At 41.8% G+C, this 19,081-nt stretch overlaps 1 protein-coding gene across 3 annotated transcripts in view; it reads left to right on the forward strand.

Moving 5' to 3' along the window:
- Positions 1–19,081, forward strand: part of LOC115162141 (sodium/potassium/calcium exchanger 4) — a 54,108-nt gene that overhangs the window by 20,662 nt on the left and 14,365 nt on the right. For all 3 annotated transcript variants that reach the window (XM_029713156.1, XM_029713157.1, XM_029713158.1), the window contains exon 3: positions 18,916–18,992. In XM_029713156.1, coding sequence (XP_029569016.1) covers positions 18,916–18,992 — 77 coding nt within the window. The remainder of the gene's footprint in view (positions 1–18,915; positions 18,993–19,081) is intronic.

The raw sequence follows: 19,081 nt of genomic DNA on the forward strand, positions 1-19,081 counted from the left end.
AAAAGGCTTTACAGCGAAAGCAAACATTAGATTATGTTAGGAGAGTAAATCGACACAAAAAAACACAGCCATTTTCCAAGCAACTAGCATGCATCACAAATACCCAAAACACAGCTAAATGCAGCACTAACCTTTGACGATCTTCATCAGATGACACTCCTAGGACATCATGTTACACAATACATGCATTTTTGTTCGATAAAGTTCATATTTATAAATAAAAACAGCATTTTACATTGGAGCGTGACGTTCAGAAAATAATTTCCCTCAAATACTGCCGGTGAATCAGCGCCACAATTTACAAAAATACTTGTCATAAACGTTGATAAAATATTAAACTGTCATTCAAAGAATTATAGATGAACATCTCCTTTATGCTAACGCTGTGAAAGATTTCAAAAAACCTTCACGAGGAAAGCACTCTTTGCAATAATCTGAGTACTGAGCTCAGAAAAATACACTAGGCAATACAGATAGCCGCCATTTTGGAGTCATCTAAAATCATAAATTGCATTAGAAATAGTCCCTTACCTTTGATGATCTTCATCAGAAGACACTTCCAGGAATCCCAGGTCCACAACAAATGTTGTTTTGTTCGATAAAGTTCATAATTTATGTCCAAATAACTCCTTGTTGTTCGCGCGTTCAGTTCAGCAACTCCAAATGTAGGAAGTGCGCGGACAATGTCACGACGAAAAGTCAAAAAAAGTTGTATTTACGTTCGTTCAAACATGTCAAACGCTGTGAAACATCAATCTTTAGGGCCTTTAGAACGTGAAAATTCAGTAATATTTCAACCGGACGGTTCCTGTGTCTTGAAAAACGTTTTGGAACAGAGGATCCTCCCTCGTGAATGCGCACCAATGAAGTGATGTCCTTCCCTGGGTGACCAACTTCCCAGCCTTCTCATTCGGTCTCTGTTCATCGTAGACGCCTCAAACAACTTTGTAAAGACTGTTGACATCTAGTGGAAGCCTTAGGAAGTGCACAATTATTACTACGTCACTGTGTATTCAATATGAAACGACTTGAAGAGAGCCCATGCATCCAGATTTCCACTTCCTGGTAGGATTTCTCTCAGGTTTTTGCTTGCCATATGAGTTCTGTTATACTCACAGACACCATTCAAACAGTTTTAGAAACTTCAGAATGTTTTCTATCCAAATCTACTAATAACATGCATATCCTAGCTTCTGAGTTTGAGTAGGAGGCAGTTTAATATGGGCACATATTTTTTCCGAAATTGTCAATACTGCCCCTATCTATAAAGAGCAGTAAGAAGTTTTAAGTATATTTAAAACCAAATTATTTTAGACATTTACTCAAGTAGTATTTTACTAGGTGACTTTCACTTTTACTTGAGTAATTTTCTATTAAGGTATCTTTACTCTTACTCAAGTATGACAATTGGGTACTTTTTCACCAGTGCTCCTCTCCTCCACTCCTGACTACATGTGCTGCTGCTGCAGGAAGGTGTTGCCTATACAACCAAATACTTTGCTTCTTTCAGCAAGGAGCAACTAAGTTTAATCACGTTTGTAAAGAGTCCATGTAACCACGGAATCAGACTCAATCGCACTAATGCCCTGCCGTCCTGTCTTCCACTGTCCGTTACACCAGAAAATGTAATATATGACAGTCTTCATCCATAATCGTCGGTTACATGATTATACGGTAATTGTGCCATCCCTAATTATCACTCTGATGTCACTTCTGGAGTGGTGTTGAGAAGTACACAGCTGTACTGTGCAAAGGTCGTCTGTCTGTCTGGAGCATAAGGCAGAAAGGAGCTTTTTCGTGGTTGTTGTTTAAAATTGTAAAATGTGCTGTATGCCTGCGGTTTGTCCCGGCCCCACCAATCCACTCTACACCAGATACCCCTCTATCTGTCTCGCCTTCATTTAATTTCCTTTCAATAAACACAAACATGAAAGGAGGCTGGATATCCAAACAAAGTCCTCGTCTTCTAAGACGGTCAACAATGTTCAGTATCTCCACATTAGTAGCTGTAGCCTTGCAGCTGGTATCTGCAAGATGCAAAGCCATATCCCAGGTACAAAGCAAGCAATTATGTATGTAATGAGTTAATTATGAGTCTCATCTGAGATAATTAGATGTGTATTTTCATTATTGATTTACTATGCCATTAAAAAGATCAAAAGCAATTACATAATTATCATGCCTTGTTAATGCTAAAAATGCATCATCCCTTTCAATAAAGCACCAGCATCACTTTTATCCTTCAACTTGAATTTCAACCATCATTACAAAACAGGAGTCATATTTTGAAAAAGTTTCATATTTGGCAATGATAAACATAATGTAGTGTATCTCAGCAGGCTTTGATATACCTAACAATTGTTTTTCTTGGCCTTGAGAATGAAGGTAAGTAGCTAAATATGGTTGTCATTAGTAATGGCTAGTTCACAGAGACACTCTTTAGCTCAAAGAGGAATCATAAACTCCACTTCTCTTTCTTCTGCTCTGTGTTTGTAGTGTTCAGACAGAGTAGAGTACGGCTCTGAAATACCTCCAGCTTCCTTAAGGAATAGAGCGCCCTGGAGTTAGTCATTACTACTGGGATTTAGAGAGAGGGAGAGAGGGGATAGAGAGGAAAGGAAAGTGGAAGGGAGTGAGAGAGAAAGGGTGGGAAAGAAAGAGGGAGGTGGTGAGAGGATATAGAGAGAGAGAGAGAGAGAGAAGGAGAGAGAGAAAGAATAGGAGAGAGAGAAAGAATAGAAGGAGAGAGAGAGAGAGAGAGAGAGAGAGAGAGAGAAAAAAGTAGGCAAGTTGTTGTTGCTTGTAGTTTTTTGCATAAGCAGTGCAGTCAGTTGCCCTAGCAGAGTCAGTCAGGGGGTTATTTTTAGGATGTTGATTTTATCTAGTGAAGCCGAGGGAGTGCTCCCTGAGATAGGTATTTTTTAAGAACACAACAAAACCAACAAACATGATAGTAGGGGGACAGTAGTAATAAGCCATTTTGTTGTTGTCCTAAATATGCCACCATACACTACCTACTGTTTACACACACTACTAGCAGTCCCATTGTAGGATTCACATTCCTATTCAGGTCTCCTCCGGAAAATAGGGATTTTATCCTGGTTAAATAAAGGCTAAATTAAAATGAAATTCAAGTTTTAATGTCACATGCACAAGTACAGTGAAATGCCTTTAATGCAAGCTCCAAACCCAACAATGCAGTAATCAATATCAATGTAGCACTAAAAAATAACATAAGGTAGAACAAAAACACAGGAAATAAAAATAAGAACATGAGAAAGTAAGAAGCTATATACAGGGTCAGTTCCAATACCATATTTACAATGTGCTGGGATACTGGAGTGGTGGAGGTATTAGTGATGCACGGTTGACTCATCCGCAGTCACTGTGGTTATATCTGTGGGGCGGGTTTAGGGTCATGAAATATTCTGTGCATGAATGGCGGGTGGGCTGAATAAAAATAAAATAATACCTTAAAAACCATGAACGTATCATTCTTGTGCAGTTTATATCTACAGGCTACATTGAGGTATTGTTTTTCATTATTTTAGGCCAGCCTTTCTTAAAGTATGGGTCACGACCAACCTGTTAATGGTGGGTCGCGACGTGTCAGAGTAAATGTATAATAATTTCATTAATTACTGGAATTGATTTGTCCAAGTGCATCTGTGCTCTCTGCTTCGAGGTTTACCGGATCTTTTTTCTGCAGTTTTCTTGAAGATCACTCCGCGACACACACGATGCAGCGCTGTCGTTCAGCAGCAGATGATGCTCTGTCTGCCACTGACTTGTCATTCCCAATCGCCATTACTCACCGCTGTCATCAAATGCACTCATGTTAGCTGCAAGTTCTGACTGAGCTCAATTGTCATGAAACGCATATACAGCGATTAGTTTCTCGCTCTTCCATACAAACGTATAACGAGGAGCGCCCACAATGTGTTTTGTGCTGGGAAGTGCTTAGTAATGAGTCTCTCAAAACGAACAAATTAATTAAACGACACGTCCTGACCAAACATCCACGCCATGGTGGTAAACCCAGGGAGTTCTTTCAGAACAGGGCAGAATGCTTCAGGAAACAGTGCTTCGACAGTGGAAATGTAAGTCAGCTAGCAAGGCATTGTTGTAATTTTATAACAGGTGATGATAAGCAGAAATAAGGGAGTGCTAACTATCATAGTAGTAGATGTGAGTTTCTCTTTCAAACAATCCCCTGGCCTTGTACACAGCTAATAGCGAACATTCGCCAAAGCAAGCTAGCTACTGATAGTGCAACCCAAATAACAGTAAAGATGATGAAAACTGATCAGGCCTACTGTACATCTTACTGTATAAATTATTGTTGAAAGAAAGTCTAGGTTGGAACTGTTGCTGTTAAAATACATGAAATAATTTTTATTCTTAACTGGAATAAACTGATTGAAGCAAGATGCTGTTTGAGAGCTGCTCTCACACAGTTCTGGGTTGCTCATGTACAGAAGGAAGTGGTCTCCTGCCTGACTGAAAAAGCAGTAGATGTTCTGATCCAGTTTGGCACCACATACCTATGCGAGTCAGGGTTCTCAACTCAGAAATACTTAAAAAACAAGTACAGAACAGTTTCAAGGCCGAGCATGACTTTAGTGTTGCACTGTCAAAAACGGAGCCAAAATAGACGTTTGTTGAAAACTTCAACCAGCCACACACCTCTCATTAGGACTGTGTGTGTGTTTTCTGGTCTACACCTATGTGATGTGATCAATCAGTTTATTCCAGTTCAAAATAAAAATGATTTATTGTATTGTAACAGCACCACTTCCAACCTAAACAGATATGTACAGTTGAAGTCGGAAGTTTAAATACACCTTAGCCGAATACATTTAAACTCAGTTTTTCACAATTCCTGACATTTATTCCTAGTAAAAATGTGCTGTTTTAGGTCAGTTAGGATCACCACTTTATTTTAAGAATGTGAAATGTCAGAATAATAGTAGAGAGAATGATTTATTTCAGCTTTTATTTCTTTCATCACATTCCCAGTGGGTCAGAAGTTTACATACACTCAATTTGGTAGCATTTGGTAGCAGTATTTGGTAGCATTGCCTTTAAATTGATTGTTTAACTTGGTTCAAACATTTCGGGTAGCCTTCCACAAGCTTCCCACAAATTGGGTGAATTTTGGCCCATTCCTCCTGACAGAGCTGGTGAAACTGAGTCAGGTTTGTAGGCCTCCTTGCTCGCACACGCTTTTTCCAGTTCTGCCCACAAATTTTGTGGAATTGAGGTCAGGGTGTTGTGATAGCCACTCCAATACTTTGTTGTCCTTAAGCCATTTTGCCACAGCTTTGGAAGTATGCTTGCGGTCATTGTCCATTTGGAAGACCCATTTTAAAAAGAAAAAAAAAATATTTCACCTTTATTTAACCAGGTCGGCCAGTTGAGAACAAGTTCTCATTTACAACTGCAACTTGGCCAAGATAAAGCAAAGCAGTGTGACACAAACAACAACACAGAGTTACACATGGAATAAACAAACATACAGTCAATAACACAATAGAAAAAAATCTATATACAGTGTGTGCAAATGAGGTAAGATTAGGGAGGTAAGGCAATAAATAGGCCGTAGTAATTAAACACTGGAGTGATAGATGTGCAGAAGATGAATGTGCAAGTAGAGATACTGGGGTGCAAAGGAGCAAAATTTAAATTAAAAAAACAATATGGGGATGGGCTATTTACATATGGGCTATGTACAGGTGAAATGATCTGTGAGCTGCTCTGACAGCTGATGCTTAAAGTTAGTGAGGGAGATATGAGTCTCCAGCTCCAGTGTTTTAATTGGTATATTGTAGTTACTTTGCCACCATGGCCTATTTATTGCCTTACCTCCTTTATCTTACCTCATTTGCACACACCGTATATAGACTTTTTCTACTGTATGTTTGTTTATTCCATGTGTAACTCTGTGTTGTTGTATGTGTCGAACTGCTTTGCTTTATCTTGGCCAGGTCGCAGTTGTAAATGAGAATTTGTTCTCAACTAGCCTACCTGGTTATATAAAGGTAAATCAAAAAAATTATGTGATTTTTGCAATTCGTTCTAGTCATTGGCAGCAGAGAACTGGAAGGAAAGGTGGCCAAAGGAGGAATTGGCTTTGGGGGTGTCCAGTGAAATATACCTGCTGGAGCGTGTGCTACGGGTGGGTGCTGCTATGGTGAACAGTGAGCTGAGATAAGGCGGGGCTTTACCTAGCAAAGACTTGTAGATGACCTGGAGCCAGTGGGTTTGGCGACGAATATGAAGCGAAAGCCAGCCAACGAGAGCATACAGGTTGCAGTGGTGGGTAGTATATGGGGCTTTGGTGACAAAACGGATGGCACTGTGGTGGACTGCATCCAAATTGCTGAATAGAATGTTGGAGGCTATTTTGTAAATTACATCGAAGTCAAGGATCAGTAGGATAGTCAGTTTTACGAGGGTATGTTTGGCAGCATGAGTAAAATATGCTTTGTTGCGAAATAGGAAACTGATTCTAGATAACATTTTGGATTGGAGATGCTTATTGTGAGTCTGGAAGGAGAGTTTACAGTCTAACCAGACACCTAGGTATTTGTAGTTGTCCACATATTCTAAGTCAGAACCGTCCAGAGTAGTGATGCTGGACGGGCGAGCAGGTGCGGGCAGCGATCGGTTGAAGAGCATGAATTTAGTTTCACTAGCATTAAACTTCTTATGGGCACGTGGGATTACAGAGCGCGAAATTCAAACTACAGAATTATAAATATTTAACTTTCATAAAATCACAAGTGTAATACATCAAAATAAAGCTTAACTTCTTGTTAATCCAGCCAATGTGTTAGATTTCAAAAAGGCTTTACGGCGAAAGCACACCATGCGATTATCTGAGGACAGCGCCCTGCATACAAAACCATGAAAAACACATTTCAACCAGGCAGGTGCGACACGAAAGTCAGAAATAGCGATATAAAAAATGCCTTACCTTTGATGATCTTCTTCTGTTGGCACTCCAAAAGGTCCCAGTTACATCACAAATGGTCCTTTTGTTCGATAATGTCCTTCTTTATATCCATAAAAACTCAGTTTAGCTGGCGCGCTTCAGTCAATAATCCACCCAGTTTCCCTCCATCAAAATGCATACAAAATGAATCCCAAACGTGTTACTAAAACTTTTCCAAGCAAGTCAAACAACGTTTATAATCAAACCTTAGGTACCCTAATACGTAAATAAACGATACAATTTAAGACGGAGAATCGTTATTGTCTTTACCGGAGAAAAATACCAAAGAACGTGCTCTCATTCAAGCGCTTGGAAGCACTACAGCCAAAATGGGAGCCACCTTGAAAAACTACAATTTCTGGCTCATATTTCTAAAAACCAGCCTGAAACTCTTTCTAAAGACTGTTGACATCTAGTGAAAGCCCTAGGAACTGGAATCTGGGAGGACTTTGTGTTATTATAAAAGTGACAGCCATTGAAAATAGTGGTAGGCTTATTTTTTTTTGGGGGGGGGGGGTTTGTCCTCAGGGTTTCGCCTGCCATACCAGTTCTGTTATACTCACAGACATTATTTGAACAGTTTTAGAACCTTTAGAGTGTTTGCTATCCAACTCTATATGCATATCCTAGCTTCTGGGCCTGAGTAACAGGCAGTTTACTTTGGGCACCCTTTTCATCCTGACGTGAAAATACTGCCCCCTACCCAAGAGAGGTTAAGAGCGGTTGGAGACACGGAAGGAGAGTTGTATGGCAAGCTCGTCTGGAGGTTAGTTAACACAGTGTCCAAAGAAGGGCCAGCAGGATACAGAATGGTGTCGTCTGCGTAGAGGTGGATCAGAGAATCACCAGCAGCAAGAGCGACATCATTGATGTATACAGAGAAAAGAGTCGGCCCGAGAATTGAACCCTGTGGCGCCCCCATAGAGACTGCCAGAGGTCCGGACAACAGGCCCTCCGATTTGACACACTGAACTCTATCTGAGAAGTAGTTGGTGAACCAGGTCGATGAATACGGCTGCACAGTATTGTCTTTTATCGATGGCGGTTATGATATCGTTTAGGACCTTGAGCATGGCTGAGGTGCACCCATGACCAGCTCGGAAACCAGATTGCATAGCAGAGAAGGTATGGTGTGATTCGAAATGGTCAGTGATCTGTTTGATAACTTGGCTCTCGAAAACCTAAGAAGGGTAGGATAGATATAGGTCTGTAACAGTTTGGGTCTAGTGTGTCTCCCCCTTTGAAGAGGGGGATGACCGCGGCAGCTTTCCAATCTTTGGGGATCTCAGACGATACGAAAGAGAGGTTAAACAGGCTAGTAATAGGGGTTGCAACAATTGCGGCGGATAATTTTAGAAAGAGAGGGTCAGATTGTCTAGCCCAGCTGATTTGTAGGGGTCCAGATTTTGCAACTCTTTCAGATCATCAGCTATCTGGATTTGGGTGAAGGAGAAGGAGATTTGCGACCAAGTTTGAACTTCCTGACTGATGTCTTGAGATGTTGCTTCAATATATCAACATCATTTTCTTTCCCGATGATGCCATCTATTTTGTGAAGTGCACCAGTCCCTCCTGCAGCAAAGCACCCCCACAACATGATGCTGCCACCCCGTGCTTCACGGCTGGGATGGTGTTCTTCGGCTTGCAAGCATCCCCCTTTTTCCTCCAAACAAAACAATGGTCACTATGGCCGAACAGTTATATTTTTGTTTCATCAGACCAGAGGACATTTCTCCAAAAAGTACTATCTTTGTCCCCATGTGCAGACTTGCAAACCGTAGTCTGGCTTTTTAATGGCGGTTTTGGAGCAGTGGCTTCATCCTTGCTGAGCGGCCTTTCAGGTTATGCCGACATAGGACTCGTTTTACTGTGGATATAGAGACTTTTGTACCTGTTTCCTCCAGCATCTTCACAAGGTCCTTTGCTGTTGTTCTGGGATTGATTCCCACTTTTCTCACCAAATTACGTTCATCTCTAGGAGACAGAACGCGTCTCCTTCCTGAACGGTATGCCGGCTGAGTGGTTCCATGGTGTTTACACTTGCATACTATTGTTTGTACAGATGAACGTGGTACCTTCAGTCATTTGGAAATTGCTCCCAAGGATGAACCAAACTTGTGGAGGTCTTTTTTCTGAGGTCTTGGCTGATTTCTTTTGATTTTCCCATGATGTCAAGCAATGAGGCACTGAGTTTGAAGGTAGGCCTTGAAATACATCCACAGGTACACCTCCAATTGAATCAAATGATGTCAATTAGCCTATCAGAACCTTCTAAAGCCATGACATCATTTTCTGGAATTTTCAAGCTGTTTAAAGGCAAAGTCAACTTACTGTATGTTAACTTCTGACCCACTGGAATTGTGATACAGTGAATTATAAGGGAAATAATCTGTCTGTAAACAATTGTTGGACAAATTACTTGTGTCATGCACAATGTAGATGTCCTAAACGACTTTCCAAAACTATAGTTTGTTAACAAGATATTTGTGGAGTGGTTGAAAAACGAGTTTAATGACTCCAAACTAAGTGTATGTAAACTTCCGACTTCAACTGTAAGAGTTTTTTAATGGGGGAAAATAAACATGAATAGATATTTATATGGATTTTTCAATTGATTGTTATTTGTTGTTGTCTATATTGCATTTGTTTTAGGCACAAGGGAAATGAAATGTACTGAAATGTATGTATAGTTGCATATTTTCCTAAGCTTGGGTCCCAGGAGAAAAAATATTTTTTTGGGGGGGGTTCCAGGCTGAAAAAGTTTAAGAACCCCTGTTTTAGGCTATCTGGCATTGGTGCATAAGCCTAAGCTTTAAGACCTAACTGTATGCACGCCAAATAGCCTACATGCCCTTTCATCAAATGCTTTTTGGAAATTGCAGAAGAAGTTAATGTCGACCCACAAAGGCAAAAAGGACAATGTCAGAGTTTAATTCAATAATAGAAAAGCTGCGAAATGGAGATTTGAAAATAAAGAAAAGGGAGGACACGAAAATGTATGTTGGGGAAAAATTTGGTGAAGTGGTAAACGAGGATGATAGCAGTTTAAATGTGATGATTGTGAGGCGCAGTTAGATACTGTAACGTGTGCGCTGGGAGTCGGGAAGCAAGTTCAGGGAGTGCATAATTTAATAAACAAATGAACGAAACATGAATAACACACAGACAAGAAACAGGAACAATGACACCTGGAGAAGGAAACAAAGGGAGTGAAATATATAGGGAAGGTAATCAAGAAGGTGTTGGAGTCCAGGTGAATCTGATGACGCGCAGGTGCGCGTAACGATTGTGAAAGGTGTGCGCCATAGCGAGCAGCCTGGTGACCTAGAGGCCGGAGAGGGATCACACGTAACAGATACCATCTGTAGAGGTCCTATCTTGGTCAAGATCATAAAAGCTGATAGTATTCATCCACATAAAATATGCTTACATGCCAAACTGAAATCTTATCAGAAACATGTTGGGTCAAACTGATGTAATTTGGAAATTTGGCACAGAAAATCTTTTCAGTTTTCAGGCAATTGCATTTTCTCCCCGGTCCCTAAACGTCTTTGCTCCACGAAAGAAGCAGAGCTGACAGAGAAAACTTTACTAATGTCAATTAGATTTATGCATTGATTCAATTGATATATTACATTATCCTGGTGAGCCAGGGTTTATTTAGTCTTCTAGGGCAACATATAATGACAGAAGTGAAGCTGCATGTATCTAATTATATACAAGTTGACTAACAACTAAAATGTCAAATTATAAGCAGAAACATGCTGTATCTAAATCAGGCCCAAAATAATCCTGCAAACCCTGTCAAAAAATAGTTCAGCTGTCTCTGACTGTAGCCTACAGTACATTTTCTATATTAGCGGGTTAGGTTCCGGTGCGTGCCTCAGATTTTAAATGTATCAAATATAGTCGAGTGATTGCAGATGGGTTGTTAGCAATTGCGGGCGGGTACAGGTGAACAAACAACTGACCCGCGCACCACGAGTAGATATGTATGGGGGTACGGTGACTAGGCATTAGGATATATAATAAACAGTAGCAGCAGTGTAAATTATGATTGTATGTGAGTGCGTGTGCGTGTGCGTGTGTGTAGTCGGTATACATGTGTGTGCATGTTATGTGTGTGCGTGAGTGTGTAGAGACCTGTGAGTGTGCATAGAGACAGTGCCAAAATCTAACTCAAATAGTCCTTGTAGCCATTCTGTTAGCTATTTAGTAGTCTTATGGCTCAGGGATAGAAGCTGTTCAGGAGTCTGTTGGTGTCAGACTTGATACACCGGTACTGCTTGCTGAGTGGAGGCAGAGAGAACAGTCTATGGCTTTGATGGCTAGAGTCTTTAACGATTTTCCATGCCTTCCTTTCACACCGCCTGACATAGAGATCCTGGATGGTAGGGAGCTTGGCCCCAGTGATGTACTGGGCTGTCTGCACCACCCTCTGTAGCGCCATGCGATTGAGGGCGGTGTAGTTGCCATACCAAGCAGTGATGCAGCCAGTAAAGATGTTGTCAGTGGTGCAGCTGTAGAACTATTTGAGGATTTGAGAGCCCATACCAAACCTTTTCAACTTCCTGAGGGGGAAGAGGCGCTGTCGCATCTTCTTCACGACTGTGCATGTCTGAGTGGACCATTTTAAGTCCTTAGCGATTGGACACCAAGCTCTTGAACCCGCTCCATTATAGCCCTGTGGATGTGGCTGCAGTGTACTCCCTGTTCACCCATTTGATACAGATGATGACTTTTCTCTGTCTCTGCACATGCTTAGTTAACCAAGCATAGTACATGTAATCAAACAGCCACTATGACGTTGTAATGTAGATTTGACCTGCAAAAAATGTATGTGTGCCAGCCATGGGTGTCTCTCTCCCTCTCTGTCTCTCTCTGTCTCTCCCTGTCTCTCTCTGTCTCTCTCTGTCTCTCTCTTTCTAGCTGCCTAGTTATTTGTTAGAGAAATGAAGAAATTCAGTAACAGTGAACTTCACCCACAGGGCCATTTCCATGACTCTGCTGGTGGAGGGTAGCTGTTTGCTTGAATGAAAAAATGATGAAGGCCAGTGCCAGTGGGGGAAGTTGATTCAGTACACTCTTTATAGACACTCAGACACACACAAACAGAGAGCTCTCAGGACAAACGCACTGTGTCCAAACCTAACTTCTGGATTGCATGTCTGTCTCTTCACATTTGTTGTTGTGAGACATGACACTAGCTGAATGCGCTGGCTGGCTTTTGTTTACTGCCGAGAGAGTAATGGTGTTGTCTTCAATTATTGATCACTGCTGGTTGGGTTCCTCAAACAGGCTTTTAAGGGAGCACCTGTCAGGACAGGAGAATCCTGGAGGATCCTGGGTAGGAGGACTGCGGCAGAGAGGCATCACCCATTAGGGGAGGAAACATCCATGACACTCCACAAACATTTGGCTGACCCTGGTCCATGGTCCCCGATTCCTATGGCACATTTCATGTTCAGTCAGATTTGACACAGCAGTGAACCAAAGACAGATTGATCTGTGCTATTTTTGGGGGTTAGTGTTATGTGTGTCTTGATTAACAATGTGTAAACCAAAGATCTACAATTTGTTAACAAAAATTATAAGAGCAAAGGTTTAAAAACCCCAAACTGATATCAATGCATTAGGCTATTATACAAACGCTTAACTTATTAACCAATACATTTATAATGAATATGTTTAGTTACAGTATATACTGTAGTCTATATGGGAAATCAAAACTGCCTCACTCTTTCGCTAGCTCATGTAACAATTGTGAACATACTGTATCAAAATGCAGACTCCAAATTGCATGAGTTGTCAGGTTGAATTGTTTAATCAAGGCTAGCAGACAAGGCTAGTGGTGTGACAGTGACAGACTGCGTGAGCGCTATGTGGACTGGAGCAGGAGACTGCTGATGACGCTACGCTGTATCTAGCTGACAGCTCAGATAGATGCTCTCCCGTCTCCTTCCCTTCCTCTTTTCCTCTACTCTCCTCTCGTCCCTTCCTCTCTTCCCCTCCTCTTTTCCCTTCCTCTCCTCTCTTCCCTTCCTCTCTTCCCCTCCTCTTTTCCCTTCCCAGGGGGTGACCTTGAGGCCTGTCCTCTGTTATGGAGGAGGGTGGGGGAGGGTATCGGCTGCTGAGGGCCTGCTGGATATCTGATCAAGGCTACAGTGTCCCCACCATTTGATATGCCTCTGGGAGGGAAGTTGCTAGTACTACTACTGCTGCTACGTCTGCTATTCTCCGTGCTAGAGAGTACTACTGTACTGTTGATAATAATGTCAATATATGCAGCTATTCATGCCCTTATTGAGTAAACCCGTTTGCTCTTTGATTCCTTTATGTTGCATTTTCAGTCGGTACAATATAATATTTAGAATTGCGTTATTATATTTGATGTGTTATCTAGGACTTGATAATAACAGATATATTAATTTGCTACTATTTTGATTTAAAGGGAATGTAATCAGCCTAGATTGATTTGGTGAGAGAGAAAGACGTCTGTTCATTAGTTGTGTATTTGTACTCTGTGTGGTTTGATTGGAATCGGAGTACATACACACGTTTCCCTTCTGTATCCCTTGTGGGCATCTTATGTCTAGTGGGCTTCTGTCCAACCTCCAGAGAGAGATGCAACTGGATGAAGTGGTGAGAGGGGGGGAGACAGAGAGAGTGGTGACAGAATGCAATGACATCATTGGTTGGATAGGTTGCAGATGGACACATGGATCTCGCTGTGTCTCTGGAGACGGGGTACTGAGTAGGCCGCTGATCTGATCCAGGAACAGATGGACCGTTTGGGCAACAGAGCCTAACCCACCACAGCTTACCACTCCTGAGGGAGATCACCCTGTGGTGAAGCATGGCTCTCACCCACATAGATATAGAGGCAGGACTGAGATTCACCCACACAGATTGAGAGGTAGGACTGAGACTCACCCACATTAGAGTTCGACCGATTATGATTTTTCACCGCCGATACCGATACCGATTATTGGAGCGCCAAAAACGCCGATCCCGATTAATCGGCCGATTTAAAATTTTTTTATTTATTTGTAATAATGACAATTACAACAATACTGAATGAACACTTATTTTAACTTAATATAATACATCAATAAAATCAATTTAGCCTCAAATAAATAATGAAACATGTTCAATTTGGTTTAAATAATGCAAAAACAATATGTTGGAGAAGAAAGTAAAAGTGCATTATGTGCCATGTAAGAAAGCTAACGTTTAAGTTCCTTGCTCAGAACATGAGAACATATGAAAGCTGGGTCTTCAATATTCCCAGGTAAGAAGTTTTAGGTTGTAGTTATTACAGGAATTATAGGACTATTTCTCTCTATACGATTTGTATTTCATATAACTTTGACTATTGTATGTTCTTATAGGCACTTTAGTATTGCCAGTGTAACAGTATAGCTTCCATCCCTCTCCTCGCTCCTACCTGGGCTCAAACCAGGAACACATCGACAACAGCCACCCTCGAAGCAGCGTTACCCATGTAGAGCAAGGGAAACAACTACTCCAAGTCTCAGAGCGAGTGATGTTTGAAACGCTATTAGCGCGCACCCGCTAACTAGCTAGCCATTTCATATCGGTTACACCAGCCTAATCTTGGGAGTTGATAGGCTTGAAGTCATAAACAGCGCAATGCATTGCGAAGAGCTGCTGGCAAAACACACGAAAGTGATGTTTTGAATGAATGCTTACGAGCCTGCTGGTGCCTACCATCGCTCAGTCAGACTGCTCTATCAAATCATAGACTTAATTATAACATAATAACACACAGAAACACGAGCCTTAGGTCATTAATATGGTCGAATCCGGAAACTTTCACGTTTATTCTTTCAGTGAAATACGGAACCGTTCCGTATTTTATCTAACGGGTGGCATCCATAAGTATAAATATTCCTGTTACATTGCACAACCTTCAATGTTATGTCATAATTACGTAAAATTCTGGCAAATTAATTCGCAACGAGCCAGGCGGCCCAAACTGTTGCATATACCCTGACTCTGCGTGCAATGAACGGAAGAGAAGTGACACAATTTCACCTGGTTAATATTGCCTGCTAACCTGGATTTCTTTTAGCTAAATATGCAGGTTTAAAAATATATACTTCTGTGTATTGATTTTAAGAAAGGCATTGATGTTTATGGTTAGGTACAGTCGTGCAACGATTGTGCTTTTTTCGCAAATGCGCTTTTGTTAAAACCTGTTGGGGCTAGGGGGCAGTATTTGCACGGCCGGATAAAAAAACGTACCCGATTTAATCTGGTTACTACTCCTGCCCAGAAACTAGAATATGCATATAATTAGTAGATTTGGATAGAAATCACTCTAAAGTTTCTAAAACTGTTTGAATGGTGTCTGTGAGTATAACATAACTCATATGGCAGGCCAAAACCTGAGAAGATTCCATACAGGAAGTGCCCTGTCTGACAATTTGTTGTCCTTCTGTTGCATCTCTATCGAAAATACAGCATCTGTGCTGTAACGTGACACTTTCTAAGGCTCCCATTGGCTCTCTAAAGCCGCCAGAAAGTGTAATGGGGTATCTGCTGTCTCTGGGCGAAGAACAGCAGGAGAATTTGTGAGTGGTCAGCCTGGGGACAGTGACACCGGAGATGCGCGTTCATGAGAATTCTCAATTTTTTTCTTTCAGCCTTTGAATGAATACAACGTTGCCCGGTTGGAATATTATCGCTATTTTACGAGAAAAATAGCATAAAAAATGATTTTAAACAGCGTTTGACAAGTACGGTAATGGAATATTTTGAATTTTTTTGTCATGAAATGCGCTCACGCGTCACCCTTCGGATAGTGACCTGAACGCACAAACAAAACAGAGCTATTTGAATATAACTATGGATTATTTGGAACCAAAACAGCATTTGTTGTTGAAGTAGAAGTTCTGGGAGTGCATTCTGACGAAGAACAGCAAAGGTAAACCAATTTTTCTAATAGTAATTCTGAGTTTAGGTTGTCCCAAACTTGGTGGGTGTCAAAATAGCTAGCCGTGATGGCCGGGCTATGTACTCAGAATATTGCAAAATGTGCTTTCGCCAAAAAGCTATTTTAAAATCTGACACCGCGATTGCATAAAGGAGTTCTGTATCTATAATTATTAAAATAATTCATGTATTTTGTCAACGTTTATCATGAGTAATTTAGTAAATTCACCGGAAGTTTGCGGTGGGTATGCTAGTTCTGAACATCACATGCTAATGTAAAAAGCTGTTTTTTGATATAAATACGAACTTGATTGAACAAAACATGCATGTATTGTATGACATAATGTCCTAGGAGTGTCATCTGATGAAGATCATCAAAGGTTAGTGCTGCATTTAGCTGTGGTTTTGGTTTTTGTGACATATATGCTTGCTTTGAAAATGTCTGTGTGATTATTTTTGGCAGGGTACTCTCTTGACATAATCTAATGTTTTGCTTTCGCTGTGAAGCCTTTTTGAAATCGGACAATGTGGTTAGATTAACGAGAGTCTTGTCTTTAAAATGGTGTAAAATAGTCATATGTTTGAGAAATTGAAGTTATAGCATTTTTTAGGTATTTGTATTTCGCGTCACGCGATTCCACTGGCTGTTGACTAGGGTGGGAGGCAAGCGTCCCACCTAGCCCAGGGAAGTTAAATCATCCCCCGTTTGGCGAAGTTAGCTGTCTTTGTTAGGAAGAAATAGTATTCACACAGTTCGCAACGAGCCAGGCGGCCCAAACTGCTGCATATACCCTGACTCTGTTGCAGAGGTGACACATTTTCCCTAGTTAAAAGAAATTCATGTTAGCTAGCAATATTAACTAAATATGCAGGTTTAAAAATATATACTTGTGTATTAATTTTAAGAAAGACATTGATGTTTATGGTAAGGTACAAGTTGGAGCATCGACAGTCCTTTTTCGCGAATGCTCACCGCATCGATTATATGCAACGCAGGACAGGCTAGATAAACTAGTAATATCATCAACCATGTGTAGTTAACTAGTGATTATGATCGATTGATTGATTGTTATGTATAAGATAAGTTTAATGCTTGCTAGCAACTTGAAATCGGCCCTAATTAATCGGCCATTCCGATTAATCGGTCGACCTCTTACCCACATAGCTCTAGAAGCAGGACTGAGACTCACCACCATAGCTCTAGAGGCAGGACTGAGACTCACCCACACAGATCTAGAGGCAGGACTGAGACTCACCCACACAGATCTAGAGGCAGGACTGAGACTCACCCACACAGATCTAGAGGCAGGACTGAGACACAACCCACAGATCTAGAGTCAGGACTGAGACTCACCCACACAGATCGAGAGGCAGGACAGACTCACCCACTTAGCACTAGAGGCAGGACTGAGACTCACCCACATAACTCTAGAGGCAGGACTGAGACTCACCCACACAGATCTAGAGGCAGGACTGAGACTCACCCACACAGTACTAGAGGAAGGACTGAGACTCACCCACACAGATCGAGAGGCAGGACAGACTCACCCACATAGCTCTAGAGGCAGGACTGAGACTCACCCACATAGCTCTAGAGGCAGGACTGAGACGCACCCACACAGATCTAGAGGCAGGACTGAGACTCACCCACATAGATCTAGAGGCAGGACTGAGACTCACCCACACAGATCTAGAGGCAGGACTGAGACTCACCCACACAGATCTAGAGGCAGGACTGAGACTCACCCACACAGATCTAGAGGCAGGACAGACTCACCCACACAGATCTAGAGGCAGGACTGAGACTCGCCCACACAGATCTAGAGGCAGGACTGAGAGTCACCTACACAGATCTAGAGGCAGGACTGAGACACAACCCACAGATCTAGAGGCAGGACTGAGACTCACCCACACAGATCTAGAGGCAGGACTGAGACTCACCCACACAGATCTAGAGGCAGGACTGAGACTCGCCCACACAGATCTAGAGGCAGGACTGAGATTCACCCACACAGATCTAGAGTCAGGACTGAGACACAACCCACAGATCTAGAGGCAGGACTGAGACTCACCCACACAGATCGAGAGGCAGGACAGACTCACCCACATAGCTCTAGAGGCAGGACTGAGACTCACCCACACAGATCTAGAGGCAGGAGTGAGACTCACCCACATAGATCTAGAGGCAGGACTGAGACTCACCCACACAGATCTAGAGGCAGGACTGATACTCACCCACACAGATCTAGAGGCAGGACTGAGACTCACCCACACAGATCGAGAGGCAGGACTGAGACTCACCCACACAGATCGAGAGGCAGGACAGACTCACCCACACAGATCTAGAGGCAGGACTGAGACTCAACCACACAGATCTAGAGGCAGGACTGAGACTCGCCCACACAGATCTAGAGGGAGGACTGAGACTCACCCACATAGATCTAGAGGCAGGACTGAGACTCACCCATACAGATCTAGAGGCAGGATGGACTCTCAGACTTTTAGATTTTGTCTGAGACAACCAAGCTCTTTTAATGCAGGTTAAGGCTCACCCAAACTCACCCTGTCAGCTTTAGTTTAGAAGCAGGACTTTCAGACTCATCTAGCTCTTTGAGGCAGGACTTTCAGACTCATCTAGTTCTTTGAGGCAGGACTTTCACTCATGTAGCTCTTTGAGGCAGGACATTGAGTGTGATAAAGGCAGAGATATCTTTGGATAATTCTATAAAGTGGCAAATACCTGGTACAGAAGTCTTGTAGACAAAATAGCCCTAATTATTATAATTAAAAAATATATATATATTTTATTTAACTAGGCAAGTCACATTTTTACATTAAGTTGATTTGATTGTTGTTTGTTTTATACCCAAATGATTTATTTGAACTATATAGGTTGTTTTGCTATGTGTGATGTTGTAAGACCAACACATGACTTTGGAGATGTTTCTGTTTTCTTTCAGCCATCAATGAGTTCCCTGAGGATATCTTCACCACCTACCAACGAACAAGAGGAGCTGTCCTGCTGCACATATTTGCGGTATGTGCAGCAGGTTTACCATGTGGTTCAGTAAATCAGGCATGTGTTGTCGACTGTGTGTGTGTATGTGCATGCTTGCGTATATGGTG

This window comes from Salmo trutta, chromosome 25 (genome assembly GCF_901001165.1).
Source record: "Salmo trutta chromosome 25, fSalTru1.1, whole genome shotgun sequence".
Taxonomy (NCBI): Eukaryota; Metazoa; Chordata; class Actinopteri; order Salmoniformes; family Salmonidae; genus Salmo; species Salmo trutta.